Source organism: Phocoena sinus, chromosome 6 (assembly GCF_008692025.1).
Source record: "Phocoena sinus isolate mPhoSin1 chromosome 6, mPhoSin1.pri, whole genome shotgun sequence".
Taxonomy (NCBI): Eukaryota; Metazoa; Chordata; class Mammalia; order Artiodactyla; family Phocoenidae; genus Phocoena; species Phocoena sinus.
In genome coordinates this window covers 551,889-574,257 of record NC_045768.1, presented here as the reverse complement: position 1 = coordinate 574,257, position 22,369 = coordinate 551,889, and the positions used below count along the sequence as shown (strand labels likewise).

General features: G+C 62.6%; 1 protein-coding gene and 1 long non-coding RNA gene across 2 annotated transcripts in view; both read right to left on the bottom strand.

Annotated features, from left to right (window-relative positions):
* Positions 1-22,369, bottom strand: part of EXD3 (exonuclease 3'-5' domain containing 3) — a 77,300-nt gene that overhangs the window by 8,342 nt on the left and 46,589 nt on the right. The window contains 12 exon segments of the mRNA XM_032636343.1: positions 7,892-8,023; positions 8,239-8,292; positions 16,876-16,976; positions 16,979-17,030; positions 17,529-17,695; positions 17,775-17,937; positions 18,462-18,571; positions 18,686-18,896; positions 19,145-19,268; positions 19,667-19,833; positions 21,438-21,476; positions 21,581-21,654. Coding sequence (XP_032492234.1) covers positions 7,892-8,023; positions 8,239-8,292; positions 16,876-16,976; positions 16,979-17,030; positions 17,529-17,695; positions 17,775-17,937; positions 18,462-18,571; positions 18,686-18,896; positions 19,145-19,268; positions 19,667-19,833; positions 21,438-21,476; positions 21,581-21,654 — 1,394 coding nt within the window.
* Positions 9,072-13,713, bottom strand: LOC116756092. Its single transcript, XR_004350523.1, has 2 exons — positions 11,631-13,713; positions 9,072-11,520 (listed from the first exon to the last, which is right to left on the bottom strand). It is a non-coding gene; the product is annotated as an uncharacterized LOC116756092 (long non-coding RNA).

Here is a 22,369-nt window from a genome sequence, read left to right as displayed (position 1 = left end):
CCTAGCTCTCTCTGTGAGGTGAGGGTGGGTGGGTAGCCACGTGCCCTGGGTTAAATCAAACAGAACCTGGGCCAGAGGATGCCCTCTGGACCCAGGCCCTGGGGTGGCTCCCCATCCCCTTTGGCCCCTCAGCACCTCCCCCTAGGCAGCACATCCCCCTTGACGCCCATCCCTGGCAAGACGCTGGGCAGCACACAGCCCCCTCCCGTGGCCCCCAGTTATCCCCACTAGCTGGTTTTCCCCCTCCCCCCACCGTCCACACCGCCACAGCCCCAGCACCCTCCTAGGCGGCACATACACCTCCCCTGTGGCCCCTGAGCACCCCACTGCGAGCACATAGCACCCCTCCCTCGAGCACACCCCCAGGCGGTACACAGCCCCCTCCCAGTGGTCCCGAAGCCCCCCCCAGGTGGCCATACCCCTCCACCGTCCCCGATGAGCCCGGGAGGCGCCCCCTTCCCGGGGCTCCCGGGCACCCCCAGCGCGGCAGGCGCGAGCCGTTCCCAGACGGGGGAGGGGCGCGGGCCGTGAGAACCGCCGGCGGCGGGCGCGTGGGAAAGCGGGAGGAGGGGCGGCGCGGAGGGCGGGGCGCGCCTGGGAACGGCCCCCGCCCCCGCCGGCCTTTGAAAGGGCCACTCAGGGCGCCCGGCCCAGATTCAAAAGCAAACGGCCGCCCGCCCGCCAGCCTTCCCGCGCCGGCGGGGGCGGGGGCGGAGGACCTCGGCTGCCCAGGGCCGTGTGGGAGGGGGCGGGCGCCAGCCGGCGGAGAGAGGGGTGGCAGGCTGGGGAAGTCGGGGAGGGGCCGATGCGGTTCGGGCTGGGGGCGGCCCTGGTTGTCCTCCTCCCACCGACAAGTGGAGCTGGGCCCTCAGACAGCAGGTGGCAGCCCTGCAGCCTGGAGTCTGTCACCCACTCACATCAGGCCTGCACAGGGGGCCAGGGGACAGTCCTGCCCCCCGTGCTCTCAGCCCAAGGAGAGGGGGGCTCCAAAGTACTTCTCCAAAGGGTGGTGGTATTCCCAGGATTGGGCTGGGGGCCTGGAGGACTTCCTGGAGGAGGTGACATATAAACTGGGGCTTGCAGGCTCAGGTGCTGCAGGAGCTGGGGTGTGATGTGGGGTCCGGTGCGGTCAGGAGGGACCAGTGTGGACAGCAGGCTGGAACGAGTCAGGGCGCTGGCAGTGTGGAGGGGTGGGCGCGGGGCTGAGCCCAAGGGCGGGCGTCCCCTGGCCCTTCCCCCTTCCTGCACCTTCCAGGGCCACTGAGTCAGGCCAAGCAGGAGAGGGCCCCCTCTTCTACTGCCGCCTGCGCCTGGTGCAGTGCGTCTGCCGAGATGGGGGGAAGAAGAAGCAGTCCCTACCCAGCTCAGCCCCCCACTTCCCGGGGGCCCCCCGCACTGCACTCTGCCCCGCCACTCCCCCAGCTCCAAGGAGGAGAGCACCGTTCCTTCTCCCGAGGCCCTGCCCTACCCCTGGCTGGCTGGGGGGCACACCTAGGCCCCCACCTGCCCAGATATCCACCTGCCACGCTGCTCCCCTGTGGAGGCCTTCGGGGTCTGTGCTGGTCCCAGATGTACCCGATGATGGGCTCTCAGCCAAGCTCCACCCACAGTGGCCCTGTCAGGGTGGCGGGTGGGCGGAGAGTGGGGCTGCCTGGGAGGGGCTGGGAAGGGGGTGCCCCCACACCCCAGCCGGTCTGACCCGTGCGGCTGGGGAGGGCAGGTGGCCGGGTGGGAGTGGGGGTGACACAGGCCTGTTCCTGCTGCTTGCCCACCCACAGGGCACCCACTGCACTGCCCATCGACCCAAAGGCCCCTGCCCTGTTCGGACACAGATGGAGTAGTCACTGCCTGGCAGGCCCTACTCTGTCACCCTGAGGACCCTCCCTAGACCCAATCCACAGCTCCCTGGGGCCTCCTCCATCTGCAGCCCTGAGGGGCTGGCTGCCTCTGGCCCCTGACCCCAAGGCTGGTGAGCCTGTCCTGCCTGCTGCATCTGGGGCTCAGGGGACAGAGGGTCTGCAGAAGCTAGGCCCGCTATCCTGGGCCAGGCCCCCTGGCTTTGGAGCTGGCAGTACTCCAAAGGAAGAAGAGACCACCTCCCCTGCTAGATGCCAGCCTGGCCCCTGGGCCCGGTCATCCCTGCCACCGACCCCAGCAGCGGGGTGGGGGGCGGGGGCTTTCCTGGAAGGGCTGCTTGGTTTCTGCGAAAGCAGCTGTGGGCAGTGTGTGAAGGAACACACAGGCGGGGCTGCTGCCAACAAAACCTTATCTACGGACCCTGAAGTCTGCATTCCATGTGATTTAACTCGTGGGCTGTGATGTCAGACATCTGGGGGAGGGTGCGCCTTCTGCCCTTCCGCCAGCCCCAGCCCCGGCCACAGGACCCTCGGACTGAGATGGGTGCCCTCCCCCACCCACCCCACGGGCCTGGCTGGCATCGCCTGCCCCTCGCTCAGAAGGCAGGTCATCTGCGCCCCGCCCTCCCTCCCCTTTCTTTCGAGCCCACTGAGCGGCGGGTTTAGAGCTGGCCTGACACCTCTGGCCAGTGGCTCCTGCTGGCTCCGTGGCTGGGGCTCAGAGAGTGGCACTGACGTGGGCCAGGGGGGCACAGGGCAGCAGGATGGGAGACCCCAGACTTCGTGTTTTGGCTGTCCTCTTGCAGCCCAAGGTGTCTTACTGACCTCGGGCCTGAGAGCACAGAGCCGAGGGTGCCCACATGCTCTTTGCCCCTCCCTCCAGCTCCAAGAGGCCTGTCATCTCTGGCCTGCACTAGCTCCCCCTGAGGCCATGTCACACCAGCCTGGCTTGGGGCCAGCGTCTTGGCCGTGGCTGTGGACTCTTCCCTCCATCCTGTGTGTCTGTGCACCAGTGTGCCCGCCGTCCCACCCTGCACTGTGACCTGTCTGGGCTACACGCCTGTCCTCTGTCAGGCGTCTGCGTCCTCTGCGTTCTGACTTGAAGCATCTCGGCCCTTTTAAGAAGTGAACATCCGTCAACATCCAGGAGGTACATCCCGGGGGGGGCCCCCAGACTGCACATGGGAGCACCTCTTAGAAGCACACGGTGAGGACCAGGGTCCCGAGGGGAGTGGCCCTGACCGCCGGGCCCCGGGGCACCTTCCCCGCAGACAGACACAAAAGGAGCAAGGAGCCGGGTGCCTGGATGGGCGCCTGGCGGGAGCTGGGCTGGGGACTCACACACCCGACCTCCCCAGGCGCTGACCAGCAGGTCCCCTGGCCCAGGCTGTTCCCAGGCCCTCAGCACACATCTCGGACCGCAAGGGGGACCCTGGTAGCCCTGCGGGAGGATGAGAGTCCCACGTGGGGCAGGCATGGTGGCAGACTACCAGACGGCTGGTGACCAGGCAGCCCTGCGTCCGTGCGCGGGTGTGGGTACGGCTGTCACGCCAGCCCAGGGTCCTTCCTAAAGAAGTGGGCCACTGGGAGCAGGGGTCCCCAGGCCCGTGCGATCCAGGTCCTCAGTTCCCCCAAGAGCCATCTGGTGGGAACCAAGGCTGGGCTCTGGATGAGACCCAGAGGGGAGGGGTGGGACCGAGAGGAAGGCCCTGCAGGCTGGGGGGAGGGCCTCCTGGGGCCATCAGCTGGGCCCACCCTGCTGTCACCTCCAGGGGGCTACGCTGAGCTTGCCGACGGGGCCGACACCCGGCTGGCATCCTGAATCTTGGGACATGCTGGACCCCAACCCCTGATGAAACCTGTCTGGTAGCTCCCGCCACCCCCGAGGCCTGTGACAGGAGCCAGCCGCCCAGGGTCTCTGCCTGTGCAGGGTAGGGGCCGCTCCTTCTGCAGCCTCTGTGCCTGTGTGACCCTGGGGGCACCGAGTGTGGGAACGGGGCTGGGGGCCACGTAGCACAAAGGCCGGGGAGGGGCGGGGTCAGTGGCCACTGCGCCTCTTCCTGTCTGTTCCTGCATCTGCAGTTGGCCATCAGGGTATAGGGAGGGTCTCCGTGCTCGGGGACAGGCTGGGCATGGGCGCCCCGGCCGGCCCCTGGGTCTGGGAGGGCTCCGGGGCCCCCACCACTGCAGGCCCCCAAATTGTGGGTGTGTGCGCTGGGGGGCCGCTGGCCCGGGGCTCCCCTCGCATGCCCAGGCCCCAAGAGCCCTCTGCCCACACCCATTCCCACGCCAGAGATCAGCCTGGGCGGCCTCCTCCGCCCTCTCAGGGCCCCTGCCCAGCCCTGGGGTCTCCTGCGGGGGGTCTGTGAGCCTGTCCCCGAGGCCCAGCCTCCCGTAACTGCAGGCTCCCCGCCCATCACCCTCCCCTTCCTGGAGACCCCTGAGCTGGCTCTGCTGAGAGCTCCCTGAGGTGGGGTGACTGTCATCCTGCAGTGGCCTCTCCCCTCCTGGGGCCCACTTCTAAGGGCTGACGTCACTGGGGCCACGGCCCAATCCGCACCACAGCAGAGGGGGCCGGAGGGACAGAAAAACAGACGTTATGCCCGGCCACGCCTGGGCTCCTGCTTAGGGTTTTTTTTAAACTCAAATTTCTTTGATAAGATCCTTTCCCATGGTGGACAGCACTGGGAATGTCCTCTTGGCGGACGTTCCCGATGGACAGTCCCAGGCCCAAGTCGCCAACTTCGTGGGCCAGGACCCTGCCCTCTACGAGAGATCCACTGCCCCTAGCCCGCTGGGCCCCGGGGTGGGCGGGCGGGCCACCTCCCTGTGACAGGGGCCTCCCCCACGTGGCCGGGCACACAGTCCCTCCAGCCTCACTTGCCCTGGCCTCGCGCCCCGACGAGCAGCCCCGAGAGTGGCCGGGCAGGCTCTGGGAACGCTTCGTGTGTCAAGTGGGTTCTCCCTCTGGGAACAGCACCAAAATAGAAGAAGGAAGGAAAAGAAAATGGAAACTCAGCCTGGCGGCGGGAGCTCTCCAGGGAGGCGACCAGCTCTGGCCTGGGCAGGGGCAGCAGAGGCTCTGAGCCAGCGTCCAGGGTGCTCGGGCCCTCGGGGGCGCAGGACAGGACCCTGCCGGCTGAGCACAGCACGGAGGCGCTCTCTGGGTCAGTCCTAAGCGTGCTGCTCCCTGCTGGCCGGCGGCCAGTGCCCTTTGATGTCCAGATGGGCTTAGGAGCCACCCTGGCCCTGGCCGTGGCCTCTCAGTGCAGAGCAGGGTCTGCAGCCGCAAGGAGCTACTGGTCACTGGGCCTCAGGCCATCACCTCGGGGCATCTGTGCAGCCCCTTTTCTGGGCTTCTTGGGGTCCACCTGCGAGAGGGCCACTGGTTCCCCTGGGCCGGCCCCGAGGACAGCACCGCTCTGGCGCTGGGCGGGCAGCCGTTCCCGGCCGCTGCTCAGGCTGAGTTCCTGAGGGGAGGCCGCGAGCACCGTGGCCGAGGGGCTCTGGGGGCAGGCGAGGGGGAGCATGGCCCGAGGTGCCCAGCCCGGGTGCAGACACTGCTGCAAGTCGGCAGTGAGACTCCTCTGCTCACCGTGACCAGCTCCACGGCCTGAAGACCACGGTGGGAACCAGTCCACTAACCCAGAGCCAGCTGGGTCCTCCCACCCTGCCCCGGATGCTTCTGTGGTGAGCGAGGCTGGGCTCAAATTCAGAAATCCGAGCTTCTCAGGGACCCCCTTCTCTGCCCGCCTGGCCCTGCCGTGCCAGCCTTTTGGGGTCCTTGTGCACAGATGTAGATGTCCCCAAACAGCTGTCTGCCACCCAGGGAGGGTCCTGCCCTGGGGCACACCCAACCTGCCTCGCTCTGGAGCTGAGCCCCGCTGGAGGCTGCCGGACAGCCACGGGCCTCAGAGGCTCCCCGGCCCTGGGACCCCCTTCCCGACTAAGGCCCACTGGGCGCTGCTGCCCAGCCTCACACCCGGGCTCCCACCTGCCACCCGTGTGGCCGCACACACAGGTCTCTGCCTGGCGCCCCGCCCCACTCCCGGCAGCCCCGTGTGGCCACTGGTGTGGCCGCCTTCTGCTTCTGGGCCCCGAGCCGTGGACCCTGTCTCTGTCCTCCTCACCAGCTGGGCACGTGTGTAACACATGCACATCTACCACAGAAGGACAGCGCTGGGCAGGGCCCCAGCTGGGCAGTAAGCCCCTTCCCCCCCGCCCCAAGAGCTTGGTGTACCCCGGCGCGCCCTCCAGACCAGATTCCCAAGAACCCAGACCCAGCACCTGCCGGGCCGCCGGCCAGGGGCTCAGCCTAAAACCTAGGATCCCAGCCACGCCCTTGAATCGTATCCTGGATCTTCTGTGCCTCGCCTTTGCGCCCCCCCCGCCCCCCCTCCACCACAAGCTGCCGCCACCCCTTACCTGGGCAGGTGCACCACCTGCTCCAGGTCTCCTGCCTCCCCGCCCTACGGTTAGAATGCTGCAAATCTGTCCCGCCTGCTGCGGCCTCCCTGGGCCCCGCTGCCCCCTCGGGACTGTCTCCTGTCTCCCGGGGGCACTGGCTGGCCCCGCCAGGGTGCGGCTCTGTCTCTTGCCTTTGCACCAGCTCCACGCCCCGCCACGGGGCCCACGCCGGGGCAGGGCAGCGGCGGGGCCAAGAGGCAGGGCACATGTGGGGTGAGGGCAGCGGGGCCCTGGATGCTCTTCCCGCGAAGGGCAGCGGCCGCCCTCTGCGCCTGGCCCTCGCAGGTCTGAAGGCTCAGGCACTCCCCAGCCAGTGGCCTGCGGCGCGAGTGGGGTTTTCCTCCTGGCTACCCAATTTCCGTTTTCTCAAGAAGACACCAGCAGAGGCTCTGAAAAGCTCAGGAAAATGCCCGCCCCCCCCAGGCCTCGCCTGAAGTCCTGGGGTCTTTACAACACTTGCAGCCTTGAGCAGGGACCCGGTACCGTCCTCCCGAGCTCCAGCCCAAGGGAAAGCACTCCCCGCCACCCGGCTTGGCCACCGTCCGTCCTGGCAGGGCAGGGGCCCAGCTTCTGCACAGACTGCACCCCAGGCCAGGCGGTGGGGGTCCAAGGACCTGAAAACAGGGGCTTCCCTCCCTCCTCCCTCCCTCCCACTCTGCTGGGCGCCGGCCTGGGGGACTGTGCAGAAGTGCGGGGCCCCGCCGGCCTCCACGTGTACCCGGATGGGGGAAGCCAGGCTGAGCTGCCACCAAACCAGCTGGGCTTCGGGAGCCGCTCCCAATGCAACATCGTCAGGGCCTGAACTCCAGAACATTCTGGGAAGAGCCAGCACCCTGCACGGGGACCGGCCCCGGCCCTCCCTGCCTGCCGCACCCGTGCAGACCCCAACGCCGAGGGCAGCCATACCCCAGCCCGGCAGGGCCGGGCCCAAAGGCCGCATCGCCTCCCCTCAGCTGCACGGCTCACGACAGGGCACCCAGGCCAGCAGGGGAGGGGAGGGGTGCCCCCTCCCTGGCGCCCGGTCCCCAGACTCCTCACGGATCCTAACCTTGGGTATGGCTGCCCCGACCTGGGGACTTCCTCAGCCAGACCTTTCTAGCCGTCAGGGTGGACCCAGCAGCAATCCATGGCTCCGGACCTTGCCCTCGGAAAACGGGATCCGCCCCAGACAGATGCACTTTGGTGGGTTCCCTGTATTCCCTCCAGAAGCCCAGTGCGAGGCCAGCCCTGGGCCAGGAGGACACTCCCAACCCTGAGCGGACACCCGCCCTGAGCTGCCCTTTCACTCAGCTACCCACCTTGGCCATGCGGGCCCCGACGCCCTGCCACCTCTTGGCCACAGACGACAGTGACCGCCCCCCACCCCCCGCCAAGCTCCCCCGTGCCGTGGGCATGGGCGTCTGGGGGTGGCGGAGAGGAGAAAACGCACAGACCAGGCAGTGGCCACTGCTCACATGAGCAGAAACGCCAAGGCCATCCGCCACCGCCAGGGCCTCGCGGGCCTCACCTGTCAGAGCCTGGGGGCTTCCACACCGGCCCAGGGCCAGCAAGGGGCACGCAGCACCCACCTGGCAGCGGCTGAAGATGTCCGAGTGGGTGACACGCACGTTGAAATGCCTGATCACGGCCGTGGCTTGCTGCCGGGCCTTGAGGGAGCAGTCCACCGAGAGGCAGCGCCCAGCCCCAACCTGGGCTCGGAGCTGTGGACACATGCAGCCGTCGAGCGGTGGGCCAGAACCCAGAGCTCACCCAGGCCCCGCCTTCCCAGCTCCAGGCCGAGAGCCTCCGCTCTGCCCAGGGTGGGGCAGTGGTGCCGCTCAGCCCCCCTCCCCCTGGCCCCACGGCAAGCAGACCCTGAGGTGTGGGCGGCTCAGGAAGTCGAGGCTCAGATGTGAGTCATCTGTGGGGTCCTCACCTTGTGGTACGGCAGCCCTGAGGTCAGGATGACCCTCCCCTCCTGCCTGGCAACCTGGGTGGGAGGAAAAACTGGCAGGTGAGGGTGTCAGGCCAGCTCCCGGGGCTGGGGCTTCTTTTGCCCCACTTTCGCCAGCCCCCACCCCCCCACCCCATGCCCCAGAGCTGTCTCCGCCTGACACCTGAGTGGCCACCAGACTCCCACAGCCTGAGGCCGGGCATACCCTCCTGTTATAGATTTGGTCTCAGAATTGTGCAGACACTTCACAGAATTGCAAACAAAATTAAATTTAAAAAGCAATCTCTAAAAACCCAAAAATGAAACAAGTGAACTACAAAGAGAGAAACATTCCAGATGACACGAAGCCACAGTGAATCGACCATGTATCTCTAGGGCTACAGACCCAAAATGAAAAATACCTGGCAGTAATACTATTGTTGGTGATAATAACATCAACATTGTTATTCTGAAATATCTGTGTGCGAATTGTAACGTAAAACAGACGGGTGGGCTTCCCTGGTGGCGCAGTGGTAGAGAGTCCGCCTGCCGACGCAGGGGACGCGGGTTCGTGCCCCGGTCCAGGAGGGTCCCGCATGCCACGGAGCGGCTGGGCCCGTGAGCCATGGCCGCTGAGCCTGCGAGTCCGGAGCCTGTGCTCCGCAGCGGAAGAGGCCACAACAGTGAGAGGCCCGCGTACCGCAAAAAAAAAGGGCAAGGAAGGGACCTGAAAAGACGTTTCTCCAAAGACACACAAATGGCCAATATGCACATGTAAAGATGCTCAACATCATGTCATCGGGGAAACGCAAGTCAAACCACAAGGAGACACCACCTCACACCCATGAGGATCGCTTTTATTTTTATAAAGGAAAATAAGTGTTGATGAGGATGTACAGCGATTGGGAGCCCTCACGAGATGCTGGAGGGAATGTAAAATGGCGTGGCTGCTGCGTGAAACAGTGTTGCAGTTTCTCAAAAAATTAAACACAGAATTACCATATGATCCAGCAATTCCACTTCTGGGTGTAGATCCAGAAGAACTGAGAGCAGAAACCCGAACAGATGCTTGTACATCAAGGTACATAGTAGTAGCACTATTCACAGTAGCCAAAAAGGTGGAAACAACCCAAGTGCCCACCATCAGATGACAAAAACAAATACACGCGCACACACACACACCCCCATCGTACAATGGAATTTATTCAGCTTCAAAAAGGAAGTAAATGCTGACATGTGCTACAGCATGGATGGACTTTGAGGACATTATGCTCACTGAAGTAAGCCAGACACAAAAGGACAAACATTATGTGACTCCACTTACATGAGGTCCCTAGAGGAGTCAAATTCATAGAGACAGAAAGTAAAAGAGTAGTTACCAGGGGCTGTGGGAGGGGGAAAAGGAGAATGATTGCTTAATGCATATGGAGTTTTTGTTTGAGATGATAAAAAGTTCTGGATATAGACAGTGGTGATGGTTGCACACACCGTGAATGCACTTAATGCCACTGAATTGTACACTTAAATATGGTTAAAATGATCAATTTTATGTTATGTATATTTTACCACAATTAAAAAAAGGCAAAAGCAAGTGGTTACTTCGTAGTGGTAACAAATATCTATCTATGTGATTAATAACAAATTAAAAACAAACACACACAACTGAAGTAAATATGAGGAAAGACCCAAACAAAAGGGCAGTTGAGAGTAAAACCAGGAGTGACAAGAACGGAAGGCAGACGTCCCAACAGCAATGACAGGTGCAAGAGACAGTGGACTCTTATCGGAGTTCTGTCAAGCTATAGCTATAAACCCCGCAACATTCTTTTTCAGAAGAGAGAGGAAACAGAGTTTTCAGGGAAAAATGGCCCCAATGAAAGGTCATAGCAAAGGAAGTTCTTTTAGTGAAAAAGAGCCCGCTTTTTCTTGGAGTGCATGTGGCTGTCCATACATCATAAACTCGAAAAGGGACAGAACACATAAAACAGATTTAATGATGTCTAATTTTTAGAACTAAGAAAAACCACAATGTGTTAAAAATACTGGAAAACAATAGCAGGTAAAATGGAAAGCAGGCAAGAAAGCTAAATTGACCTAAAATCCCTGGATTAATTTTAACGTTAGACATTGTCAACTCAGAAATAAATGGTAACATTTCTAGGCCAATCACTAAAAGAACAGAAATAGAATTTATAACTTTCAAACTAATAGAGGAAAAAAATAGAAACAAGGATGAAAAAGACAAAAAAATATAAGAAATAAAGGGAAAAAAGATCAGAAGAAGTAGGAGAAATAGAAAGCACAAGTTATATAGTACAACTAAACACAAATTATATGAGTAATTACAATAAACGTAAATGGATTAAACTTGGTTTGGATTAAATTGGTTGAAAAGCAAAGACTGTCAGACTAGATTTTTAAAAATCCATCTAGAAGCAGTTTTTAAGTACAGTAATACACCTAATAAGAGCAAAGAAAGGTTGAAAGCAAAAGGGTGAGAAAAGGATATACAAATACTAACCAAAGAATGCTGGAGAAATGGTATTAATATTAGTTCAAATAGACTTTACTGCAAAGAGCAGTACTAGAGCCAAAGAGGTTCACCTCATAATTGTAAAAGATTTCACTCAACAGGAAGATATAAGAATTCTAAAAGTTGTATGCATGTGCACCTAATAACAACTTTAAAACATATTAAGCAGATACTGACATGACTACAAGGGGAACTTGGTGAACCCACTGTCGAGGTCTTTGATAGAAGCAGGCAGAAAAACAACCAAACAAGATACACAAGACTTGAGCAAACATTAAGTAAGCTTGACCTATTGAGTGTGTGAGAGCAAGAGAGGGAAATGAACACGGCTGGAGGAGACTGTGGCCTTTTAAAGTCCCCATGGAACATTTATAAAAAGGATCGTCTGCTTGACTACGAAGCAAGTCTTCACAGATACCTAAATCAGCCGTATACAGGCTACAATTCAGATAGGTTAGAAATTGATTTTTAAAAGATAACTAAAAAGCTCCCAAACCCCAAGCTTTCTGAAACTGAAAAACAGCCTTTCAAAGAACTCAAGTCAAATAAGTAATTATGACAGACGCTCAAAAATTATTAGAACTAAAAAGTAATGAAAATACTACATATCAAAACGGATGGAATGCAGCGGAAACGTTCTTCAAGAAAAATTTATTGCCTTGAATGTTTACATCACAAAATTTAAAAGGCTGAAAATTAAAGAGCTAAACACTCCGCTTGGAAATAACCCCAAGCAAGCAAAAGGAAGGAAACTGTAAAGATAAGAAGAGAAATTAATGAGACAAAAAACACAAGAATGAAATAGAAAGGATCAACAAAGCCAAATACTAGTTATTTGAAAAGACTTAGTAAATTGACAAACCTCTGTGTGATCAGGAAGGAGGGGGAGCACGAGTGAGCAGCAATCAGAGTGAAGCTGACCACCTGCAGGTACCGCGGAGCTTTCACAGAGGAGCCGGACACCACCACGTATGTGAAACACTCTGTGAAATGGGCACATCCAAAAGAGGTATGGACTACCAAGTGACTCAAGAAGATGCAGACAACTAAGTAGTCCTAAAATTATTAAATAAGAAAGAATCAGAGACTCCTGGAAACGCCTCCCCCCTGAAACACCAGGCTGAGGAGGCCTTGCAGGAAGTCGGCCAATGTTTGAGAGGATAATCTAAATGTTACTCAAAGCAGCAGAAAGCAGAGAGGAGGAAAAACTCCCAGCTTGTTTATGAGGTGGAAGAGAAGATGGTGAGGAAGAGAAGTTCTGTGTCAGACACGGTCCTGGAGGCAGACCCAGCCACGTGACATGCTGGCTAGGCTGGGTCCAGACTGAAAAGGTTCGTCACGTACACAGGTCACAGGGATGCTCTCAATGGCTGCAGAGAAAGCATCAGGTAGGATTCAGCTTCTTTCATGATGAAATGTGCCGCGGATATGGCACCCGGGGAGCCTCCCCAGCCTGGTGTGGGGGCCTGGCAACCACCATGGTTCATGGAGGAACATTCCCTGTCAAGTCAGAACTGAGACAGACGGCCACGGTCACCACCTAGTCAACCCCACCTTGGAGGCCTCGACCACCGGGACAGGATAAGGGAAAGAAAGAGACCCACACAGACTGGAGAGGAAGGAATGAAACCAACCTGTTTGCAGAAGATATGTCCACAAAGAGAACCCCAAGAACTGAGTCAATTCAGTAGAATTTAGGAGACTTTTGCAAGGTTTCCAGATGTAGGATCAACGCTCAGCCAACTAAGAACTAAAGGTCCACTGCAGTCCTGTGTATCCGCAGAAAAGCAAGCAGCACCGCGCGTCGTGGCAACAAAGCAGAAGGTTCCCGGGGTGAAACCTCACAGACGTGGCAGGGCTTCGTGGAGAGCTTACAAAGCGTGCGTGGAACCCTCGCAGAAGAGCGAGACCAACACTCACGCACAGAGGACTCGACGTGATGACACGTCACTGTCCCCACCCTGGCTCACAGTGTCAACGAGATCCAAGCAAAGCCCACGGAGGGGCTCTTTCCAGACCACCACGGGAAGGTGGAGGCGGAGGGAGAGCGAGGTGGGGCTCCCCCTGCAGATGCCAAGATGAACTGAGGCCAGAGGGAGGAGGATGGAGCGGCAGCAGGGTCCCCACACCATCCCCAGGTCCGGGGATGCGCTGGAAGGACTCAGCACACCATCAGGGAAGGACAGAAAGCAGAACCAGCTTACGGAAAGCACCTGGGCAAAGCACAGAGGAAACCACTCAAGCCCCGGAGCCTGCCTGGTGGAGTCGGCCTGTGCTGAGTCCCCCCTGCGCCGGCCACCGCAACACGCGTCACCGGGCAGATGCATTAGTGACTCAGCACCCATGGTGTGCGCTGCGGTTCAGTCACCCAGGCACCCTCTGCAACCTGGAAGGGAAGCAGGCGTCTAGGCAGACCACACTGTCTGGACAGCTGGGGCACAATGAGCCCCTCCCACCATTCGGGGCAAGTTTTCCATCAGCTGTTTACCGGCCAGACCATCTGTGCCAGCGGGCCTTCCCAGCCCAGGGTCAGGCCTGCTACTTTCTGCCCGGGGCACCTCACAGGACAGGGGAACAAGCAGCGAACGAGCGTGTGGAAGGATGCTCAGCTTCACTGATATTCGGAGGAGGGCGAGCAAAAGTGCAGCGAGATGCGACTTCCTGCCGACGAGACTGGCAAAACGGACGGTGAAGCAGCGACCGCGAGTGTAACCTGTGTGTTGTCATCCAGCGGCTCACGGGATGGAGCCCCGGGTGTGGTTCTGAGCTGCCTCAGCACCGCGGCCCCAGGACTGAGGGGCTTCCTCCTGGGCCCTCCCGGCCACTGGCCGGCCCCTTGGGCTCTCCTTCTGCAGGGCCTCCACGGGGAACCCCAGCCATGTTCCGAGGAGCTTGGCCACATCACAGCATGGCCCACCAGTGGCCTCTTTACCCCTGCAGACCGGTCCTCAGTGCCCTAAGTCTACCGGACTAGCAGATCAGTCCCAGAGACCCCAGAACCGCTCAGAAATCACTTCCTGGAGACTCTTCTGGACGCACTTCTCTCCCCACGTCTGTATCCGCTGGGGTCCCCAGAGCAGCAGGACCGCCAGGAGGCACACAGAGACCTACTGCAAGGAGCCAGCCGAGGACGAAGGCGGCGGCGGGGGCTCCGTCGGGGCAGACTCTGCGCCACTGTCCGTGCGTGCACTCCCCAGTCTGGCTCCTGCCAGGGTGGCTGCTCAGCCTGGCCATGTGCCCCCCAGCTTCTGCTCAGGCCACGCCCGGGGAAGCCACCACTGAATGCTGGCATCTTCCTCCATCCACACGGGCTGAGAACCTCCCCAGACATCACGCCCCAGCTCCTCTTTGCCGACGGCTCTTCGCTCAGCGGACTCCGTCCTCTCACACTTGAGCCCAAGCAGCAGGAGGCCCAGGGTGCACCTCGGTGCGGCCTGGCTGGCGCCCCGGCTCATCCTTGAAAGGTCTACTGCCCGCAAGCGTGGACACAGCGCAGGGCCTCTGTCCCGCGTGGCAGGACCCTCCTCCCTTCCCTCACCAGCAGTGCTGCCTTTCTTTAAAAAGTGTTTGAGTGTTAACAGCGCTCAGGAGTCAAAACCCACAGTACAGCCCTTCTATACCGAACGGCCAGTTCATCCACTCGGGGGGTCAAAACGCACAGTACAGCCCTTCTATACCGAACGGCCAGTTCATCCACTCGGGGGGTCTGGACGGGGAAACGCGTGATTGGGAAAGCTCCACGGAAGAGAAAATGTAAACGGCCAAAGGGACACAGCAGCTCCCACGGCTAGAGACGTCCTACCCGGAAGATGCCCTCAGGGCTCCAGCCGCACCCAAGACCATCACAGGTGTGAGAAGTGCGCAGTCGCCCCTGGCCCAGAATGCTGCCCCGAGCACCACTCGCGGGTGGCAGTAATCCGTCCCACCCCCGCAGGGTGGGCACTGAGGACGAGGCCCTGGGACCTCTGACCACAAGGCTGAGGGGACAAGTTAAAAGCCTCACGGGAGACGTGGGTAAAGTCCGTCTGTAACGCAGGGGCTCGAGCTGCAGCTCCAACCCCGGGAATAAGCACCTCGGTCCCCCTCTCACACCCCTTGGGAGGGCCCTGGGCCCGTGGCCTCACGGGCTGCGATGTTCTGAAACTCTGCGATGGCCGGAGGTCTGAACCCCCAGCTCCAGTCCACCCCCTGCTCGGCTGCCCCCTCTGCTCCGCCTGGGCCGTCGCGACCCCAGCACTTCCCCCGCCTCTCCGGTTGCTCCATCTCCCGCGTCTGAGGCATCATCACAGCAGCGCCGCACCCCTGGCTCCCAGACATGCTGATTTTCTAACGTGGCCACAGCCACTTGAGCATGAACTCACACTCAGCTCTGTGGGGTGGGAGCGGGCGGGCCCCAGGGGCTCACACACAGGACCCCCGGTGCTCCGGTCCCGGCGGCCCGGCTCTGGTGACGAACCCACTTCCAGGCTCCTTCGGTGCCGCAGGATCCAGTCCCAGGGGCTGCTGGATGGAGGCCCGTCTCCTCGCCCTGCGGCCCACACCGAATCCTTCCTGTGCTTTGAGTCTGATGACTGCCTTCCGTTTCTGCTGTCAAGGGCTCACGTGATGACACTAGCTCCACCCATATAATCCAAGGTCCTCCCTCCGGGACGGCCCCTTTGAGGTCAGCTGACAAGTAAATCACACCTGCAACTCCCTTGGGCCGCATCATGTAAAACTTCAGAGGGTAACGTGGGAGTGCAGGTGCGGACTAGGGGCCAAACCCTGCCTTCCGTCTGCTGGAGACCGGGGTACTCTCGGGGCCAGTTGGGAAGGCCCCTCCTCCCTGGGTCCCGTGACCACTGACGCCTGGTCTGCGGTCCTCGAGATGCCAGGCTGGCCGTCCTAGTCTTGCCCCCATAAGCTAGAAACAACCCTGGTTGGGGACAGAGGGGTTTCCGACAGGGACCGCGTCCTCCTCCCCTGGGCACCGGGACCGGGCGGCCGGAAGAGACGGCTGTGGCGGGCCAGGGCTGGGGAGAGTGGACATCCTCGCACAGGCGTGGGGCCAGCACGGGCGCCCCGGGCACATCCCCTCTGCTCTTCCGGCCCCAGCTTCCTCATTACTGGGGGCGGGGGCTGCTGGGAGGACCCGGCTGGCAGTGCGGAGTGTGGAGGGAAGGGCCGCTGCCGACGACGCCCCACAGCTCTGCAGTCCCAGGGCCCTTGGCCAGCTCTGTGCTCCGGCCACCCGCCTGGTGAGCCTGGGGGCCCCTTCCAGAAGAATGTGTTCAAATTCATAAAGGAAACCACATATTGAAAGTCCCGGTTGTGACCCGGCCGCCTCTGCTCTTTCACAGCTGCACGAGTCACGGCCCGAGCGTCTGTCAGCGGCCGGCTGGATGGATCCCCGCGGTCCCTCCGATGGAACGTTATTTGGTAGTAAAGAAGAGCGAAGCGCTGACAGATGCTACAACATAGCTGAGCCCGGAGAACATCACGCTTGTGAAAGAAGCCAGGCCCGAAAGGCCACATGCACGAGTCCACTGACATGCAGGGTCCGCGACAGGCCGCTCCCCGGAGACCGGAGCCAGGCTGCGCGGCGCTGGGGAGGGGGCGCGGGTGAAGAAAGTGGTTTAAGATCGGCTGTGGTGATGGCTGCACGGCTCTGGGAATGTACAATTGTACACTGTAAATCGTGTGGTGCGTAAATCACATCTCAGGAAACCTGGTAGAAAACGCTTACCAGCCATGTTCTAACCCCTGGATTCTGAGAGCCCTGCTGGGGTTTCTGCAGGGCCCTGGGGGGTTTGTGCCTCCAGCGGTGTTGTGAGCACCTGCTTCTTGGAGGAGGGGAGGGCCTCACGGGCACACAGCATTTGCAGGGGCCAAAAGACAGCGAGGGGACCAGGACCACCCTGAGTCTGCCTGTGTCAGGCCACCCCCCAAAGGACCCTCAAGGGCTCCAGGCCTGCAGACCACAGGTGCCGGAGCCATAAATGTCTCCACCCCGGCATCCAGGGGGGCCCCGCCCTCTGCCCCAGTGGCGTGGGGGTCCATGCAGCTGGGGCCCTGCGGCCACCCCAGACACTGCCCCCTCTGCCAGTGGACGCGGGAGGCCTGCTCACCTCGGCGGCCCTGCGGTGGTCCTCGCCCGTGGCCAGCACCAGCACATCGATGCCCAGACAGCGGAGTCTCCGCGCCAGCCCCCGGAGCGTGCTGTCACACCCACGCGGAAGGCCCTGGCCGGGACCTCGGGGGCCGCGTCCTCACCCGCGGGCACCTGCAACACAGCCCCGCTCAGCAGCCGTGGCCCGTCTGGCCCACCCTGGACCCGGTGGGGAGCGAGGGTCCCAAGGGCCGTGAGGTCAGCTCGTCCTGAGCAACATGTACTCAGTGCAGAAAACAGCAGAAAAGCTGGGCCCCAAGGGGAGCCGGCACACCTCTCCTGGGGGGGTGGTCGTGTGCACGCTGGAGCAGGGCCTGGGTCCCTGAGGCACACGGGGACACGGCCAGAGGCTGCCCTAGACCTTGGCAGGGGGCACGCCAGACCCGGTGTCAGGAGACCGTTGAGACCCCTCCTCCTTTAGGAAGCTAACCCGCGGCTCTGCTCTCCTTCCTTCCCGGCAGAGGGTCCAGCGTGCGGGACACAAGCCCTCTGGACGGCTCTCCCCGACACCCCACACCCACACCGGTCTCCAACCCTGTAAGGTCCCAGTTCTAAGGACAGGGATCTCCCCGCAGGAATTGTGATAAAGGAGTCCTGGCGGGCTTCGCCTACCTGCTGAGGCGAGGTCGAGGCCTTCTGAAGGGGCGGCAGCTCCCCAGGCCCCGCTCTCTCACCGCGTCCCAGCCTCAGGCTCCTGGTCAGGTCCCCCGACAGGTGGAAGCGCGCAGGCTCTCTGCACAGAGCCCAGTACACCTCCAGCAGGCAGTAGGCATCAGCGGCTGGGACAGGCAAGGTCAGCCTCAGCCTCCAGCGTGGGGACAATCGGGGGTGCGGGGCAGGGATGCGGGGGGCGCCCACCTGCGTAGACCAGCTGCCCCTCACACAGCGGCCGCCGGTCCCAGTTGGAAAGCTGCTGCATCTTGTCCAGGGGCTTGCCCAGCACCTGCTGCACCAGGAGGCTGAGGCCCCGCGGCCCTGTGGCCCCATCCACACCTGGGGCTGGCCTGTCTGCTGCCCGCATCTGCAAGACAGCGCCCCTTGGGGGTGAGGGGCCCGCCCCAGAGGGAGGACAGCCACCGCACGTGCCTTGGCTGCCCCACGGGGAGCCCTGGGGCAGGCCCTGTGTCCTCCATGGCGGACAGGGCTGCGGGAGGAGAGCGCTAGCGGCCAAGGCAGGCTGTGTCAAGGTCTCGGGGCCGTGGTTACCCGCCCACTGGTCAGCTCGGGCCAACGCCTTCAGCCCCAAGGGTGTGTGCTGAGAGCTCCCGGGGTGGGGGGTGGTAGGCAGAGCCGGGCTGGTTCTGGGGGAGCGTGGGGACGTGTGGTGACACGGCCTCCCTGGGGGACCCTGTGCCCCGGGTCCCTGGTGACCTGTGGCCAGGGAGCAGGGCCGGGGCCAGCCCAGAAGGCATAGAGAGGCCGAGGCCGAGTCCCGGCCCACAGACACCCTGCCAGCCTGAGGTGAGACCCCTGCCCCGGTATCGCCATGCAGGCGGCTCGGCACAGCAGGGAGCCCCCCACCCCCAGCATCCCCCCAGCGCTGACCTGCCTGTGCACCTGCAGCAGGTCCACGCTGCCCCGCAGCTGCTTCTCGGCCTGGGCCAGGGCCGGGCAGGAGGCACCCAAGCTCCGCAGGTCCCCTGCCAACCCATAACCTGTGGGCGGGGGCCGTCGCTGTGATGGGCACCCAAGGAAGGGGCCCTGGCCTCACCCTGACACCCTCCCCTGGGCAGGCAGGGCTGTGGCGCGGGGCCGGGGGCCGCGCTCACCTAGCTTGGTGATGGAGGGGTCCGCGAGCAGCCGGGACACCAGCCGGAAGAAGGCCTGGGGCGCCTGCCCTCCTGCTGCACTTGAGAGCCGGGGCAGGTCCGGCAGGAACACGCGGCCCTCCACGGCCACCTGCATGAGCGACGCCCGGGGCCGGCCCCCGGCTCCGAACGAGGGCCTCCACTCCAGGTCCATGCCGACCACCTGGCCGGGCTGCAGACAGAGGGGCTGGCGTGAACGGCACAGCCTGGCCGCCTGAGGGCTGATGTCCAGGGGAGGCGGCCTCTGTGGGGAGAGCTGGACCGGCCCTGCGAGTGCCCACACAAGGAGTCGAGCGCCACACCGATGCTCAGGACTCAGTCCCGGAGTCCTTAAGCCAGAGTGCCCGGTGTGGACAGAGCCCCAGGAGGCCTTGGTGAGCAGCCCCTGAAGCCGGCTGCCTGCGGGAGTCAGGCACCCACCTGCAGGAGCTCCTCCTGGTGCCTGGCCAGGTCCTCCCACGAGGCCAGGAAGTGGAGGTGCTCCCTGGGGATGGGCAGCTGGTAGTAATCGTCCTTCCCGTCCTCCAGAGGGGCCTCAGCCGTCCTGGGGAGGAGCAGAGCTGCAGCACCGCCCCCACCAGGGCACCCCACAGCACAGCCCGGCCTGGACCCTGGGGCAGGGGAGTGCTCAGGGCCCGCACGTGGGCCGGGGTCTACGCAGTCTGCTCCCCACGCCTCTGCCCTCGCAGACTGCAGGCGGCCGGGTCCTCAGGCCCCTGGGAGTATCTGGCCGGCTGAGGGATCTGGCCATGGGGTCTCGCTAGCACCCAAGGGGCTGACCCGCCTGCCTCCTGCTGTGTGTCTGCATTCTGCCTGCGCCCCTGCTCGGCTCTCCCGCGCTTCTAATTCCCAAACCACCAGCATGTATGACTTATGGCCACTTTCGAGGGCGGGGGCCCAAGGGCGTCCTTCTTGTGGGCCCCTGAGCCTGGGGACGCTCACCTCTCCTGAATCCTGAGTTGGCGGAGCTCTGCGGCCACCGAGGCCGGGAGTCGCTCCTCGGGCAGCAGGAGGTCCAGGGCACACTGGGCGACCAGGGCCGCGTCGTCGTGAGATGCCAGCAGCTGCAGCAGCTGCTCCTGTAGCCACTGGTCCTGCCCGACCAGGCCCTGGGGGACGGGATATGGGCTGCTCGCCTGGTCTGCCCCAAGGGGTCGGGCCCATCCAGGTAGCCCCCAGACCCAGATGTGCCCCTCAGACTGGCCCTGCATGCCCCCCTCAGACCCCAACCCCCGCCAGACCCGGCCCTGACCTTCCCCCTAAGACCTGGCCCTGACCCCGACTCAGACCTTCGTCCTGACCTCCCCCCTCAGACTGGCCCTGCATCCCCCCCTCGGACACCACCCCCGCCGCCAGACCCGGCCCTGACCTTCCCCCTAAGACCTGGCCCTGACCCCGACCCCGACTCAGACCTTCATCCTGACCTCCCCCCCACCTCAGACCCGCCCTGAGCCCTTCATAAGCAGGTAGCTGCCCTCTGAAGACCAGCAGTTCCTATGACTGAGGCTCCATGGTGACCGAGCTGGCTTGAACCAAGGTGCTGAGGGGCCTGGACGTGTCAGAGTGAAGGGTCGCCATCTGAGCCCATGGCCCGTCCCGCTACCCACTCCGCCTCGGCCTTGCTCCGCACACACGCGCTCCCGCCCGACACCGCGCTCTGCTCGACGGCCTGCTCCCGGGCCTGGGACCCGTACCGCCTCCCTGAGCACGGCCTGCCCCAGCCCTCACCGCCAGCATCTCCCCTCTGCACCTCCTCACCCCTGCCCCTGGGCGGCCACGGAACACCCCTGCACCCACTGTGCCCTCAGGGAGGCAAGGCCCGGTGTGGGCGCAAGAGGCCCACGTGGCCCACAGGGGTCCCGATGGGGGTGGGGTGTCCGTGTCTGCGAGGTCACAGGTCGCTGTGGGCCCCACCCTCTTGAGGAGCCCCTGCTGGCCGGCAGGCGGGGCCACCTCCCCACACGGCTCTGTCCCCAGCAGCCTCAGGCCGTCCGTTTCCCGCAGGCCGCGGGTTCCCACGTGGACAATACGTGGAAGCCCCTCACATTCTTCAGGATGTCCGCTGCCCTTCCGGACGGCTCGGCCTTGGCACCCAGGAGGGACCGGCCTTCCGGGCCTTGCCTGGGGGTCCGCGTTCCTCTCCGGTGACTCACCACCCCTGCCTGGTCACTCCGGGGGCGGCTCGGCACTGCCCTCCACTGGATTCCGCGCAGGCACCAGGCCCTGCACGTGCGCTCAGGAGGGAGGGGACCCCCCCGCCTCCATTCCACTGACCACTGCAGAGTTCCTGTGCACACGGCACCCGGGACCCCCAAGAGCCCACCCTTCTCCCAGGCCGATTCACCTGGGGCTGGGGATAGCTCTATACCTGCGATGACCCCCACTCCAGCTCTGGCCTGAGGACAGAGGCTGCAGGACGACACTGCCCACGCCACTACCCTCATGGGGTCGCAGTCTGGCCCTCCGTGTCCCCACATCACCCCAAGGGGTGCCTGCCTCTTTCTCGGGGTCTTGAGGCTCCCCAGGCAGAGCCGTGGCAAGCAGGGCGCCTGAGGATGGTCTAGAATTTCCTCTTGGTGAACCTCTCCTCATCCAGCGCCTGAGAGCTCTGTTCACAAGTGGTGAAGGAGGATCCTGGACCCCCAGCCGCTCCGACCCTGCCCCACGGTGGGGGGGGGGGGGTGCCTTGCACACTGGGACCCTCTGAACTCACCTGCACATGCTCGGCCCAGCTCTCCCGAGATACGCTTCTCTGCAAAAGTGGACACCAGCGCAAGCCTTTCTAGCGCAGCCCCAGGAGCACAGCAGCGGGCCTCGCTTGGAGCCCCTCTCCACCCCGGGCCCCAGTCCACACACCTCTACCAGCCGCTTGTAGCACAGATACCGCAGGGCGGCCAGGCGCTGCTGGGTGACGACGTTGGGACACAGGTCTGAAAGAGAGGGTGGGCTCTGGGCAGGGCTGGGACGGAGTGAGTACGGGATGGGGCAGGGGTCGGGGCTTGTGTGGCTCTGCCTGTCTTCCCCCTCCCCTCTGCCCACCCCCCCTCACCCCGCCCCACGGGCAGCCTCCATTCCACCTGCATCAGAGCGGCCCTCCCAGCCCTGAAGGAGGGTGCCCCGCCCCCATGCAGCACCCCAGAGCCCTCCATGCGCCCTCCGCCCGCACCTGCCAGGCCCATCCTCCCTTTGGGTCTCCTGGACGCCCACCTCTCAGGGTCTTCCTGCCTTGTCTCCAGGCAGCTGGTGCCTTTGCTTCCTGGCCCCCCCAGAACGTGAGTTTCTCGAGGAAGGGGTGGTCTTGCTCATGTGTTCACAAACTATGCTCACCTGTTGGCCTCACCTTCATATTCTGTTCAGAGCCCAGGGGGGCCTGGGAAGGGTACCCGCTGTCCACGCACCCGCTGTCCATGCACCCGCTGTCCACCATCCGCTGTCCATGCACCCGCTGTCCACCATCCACTGTCCACTCACCCGCTGTCCACCCACCCGCTGTCAACCATCCGCTGTCCACCATCCGCTGTCCACCCACCTGCTGTCCACGCACCCGCTGTCCACTCACCCGCTGTCCATGCACCCGCTGTCCACCATCCACTGTCCACTCACCCGCTGTCCACTCACCCGCTGTCCACGCACCCGCTGTCCATG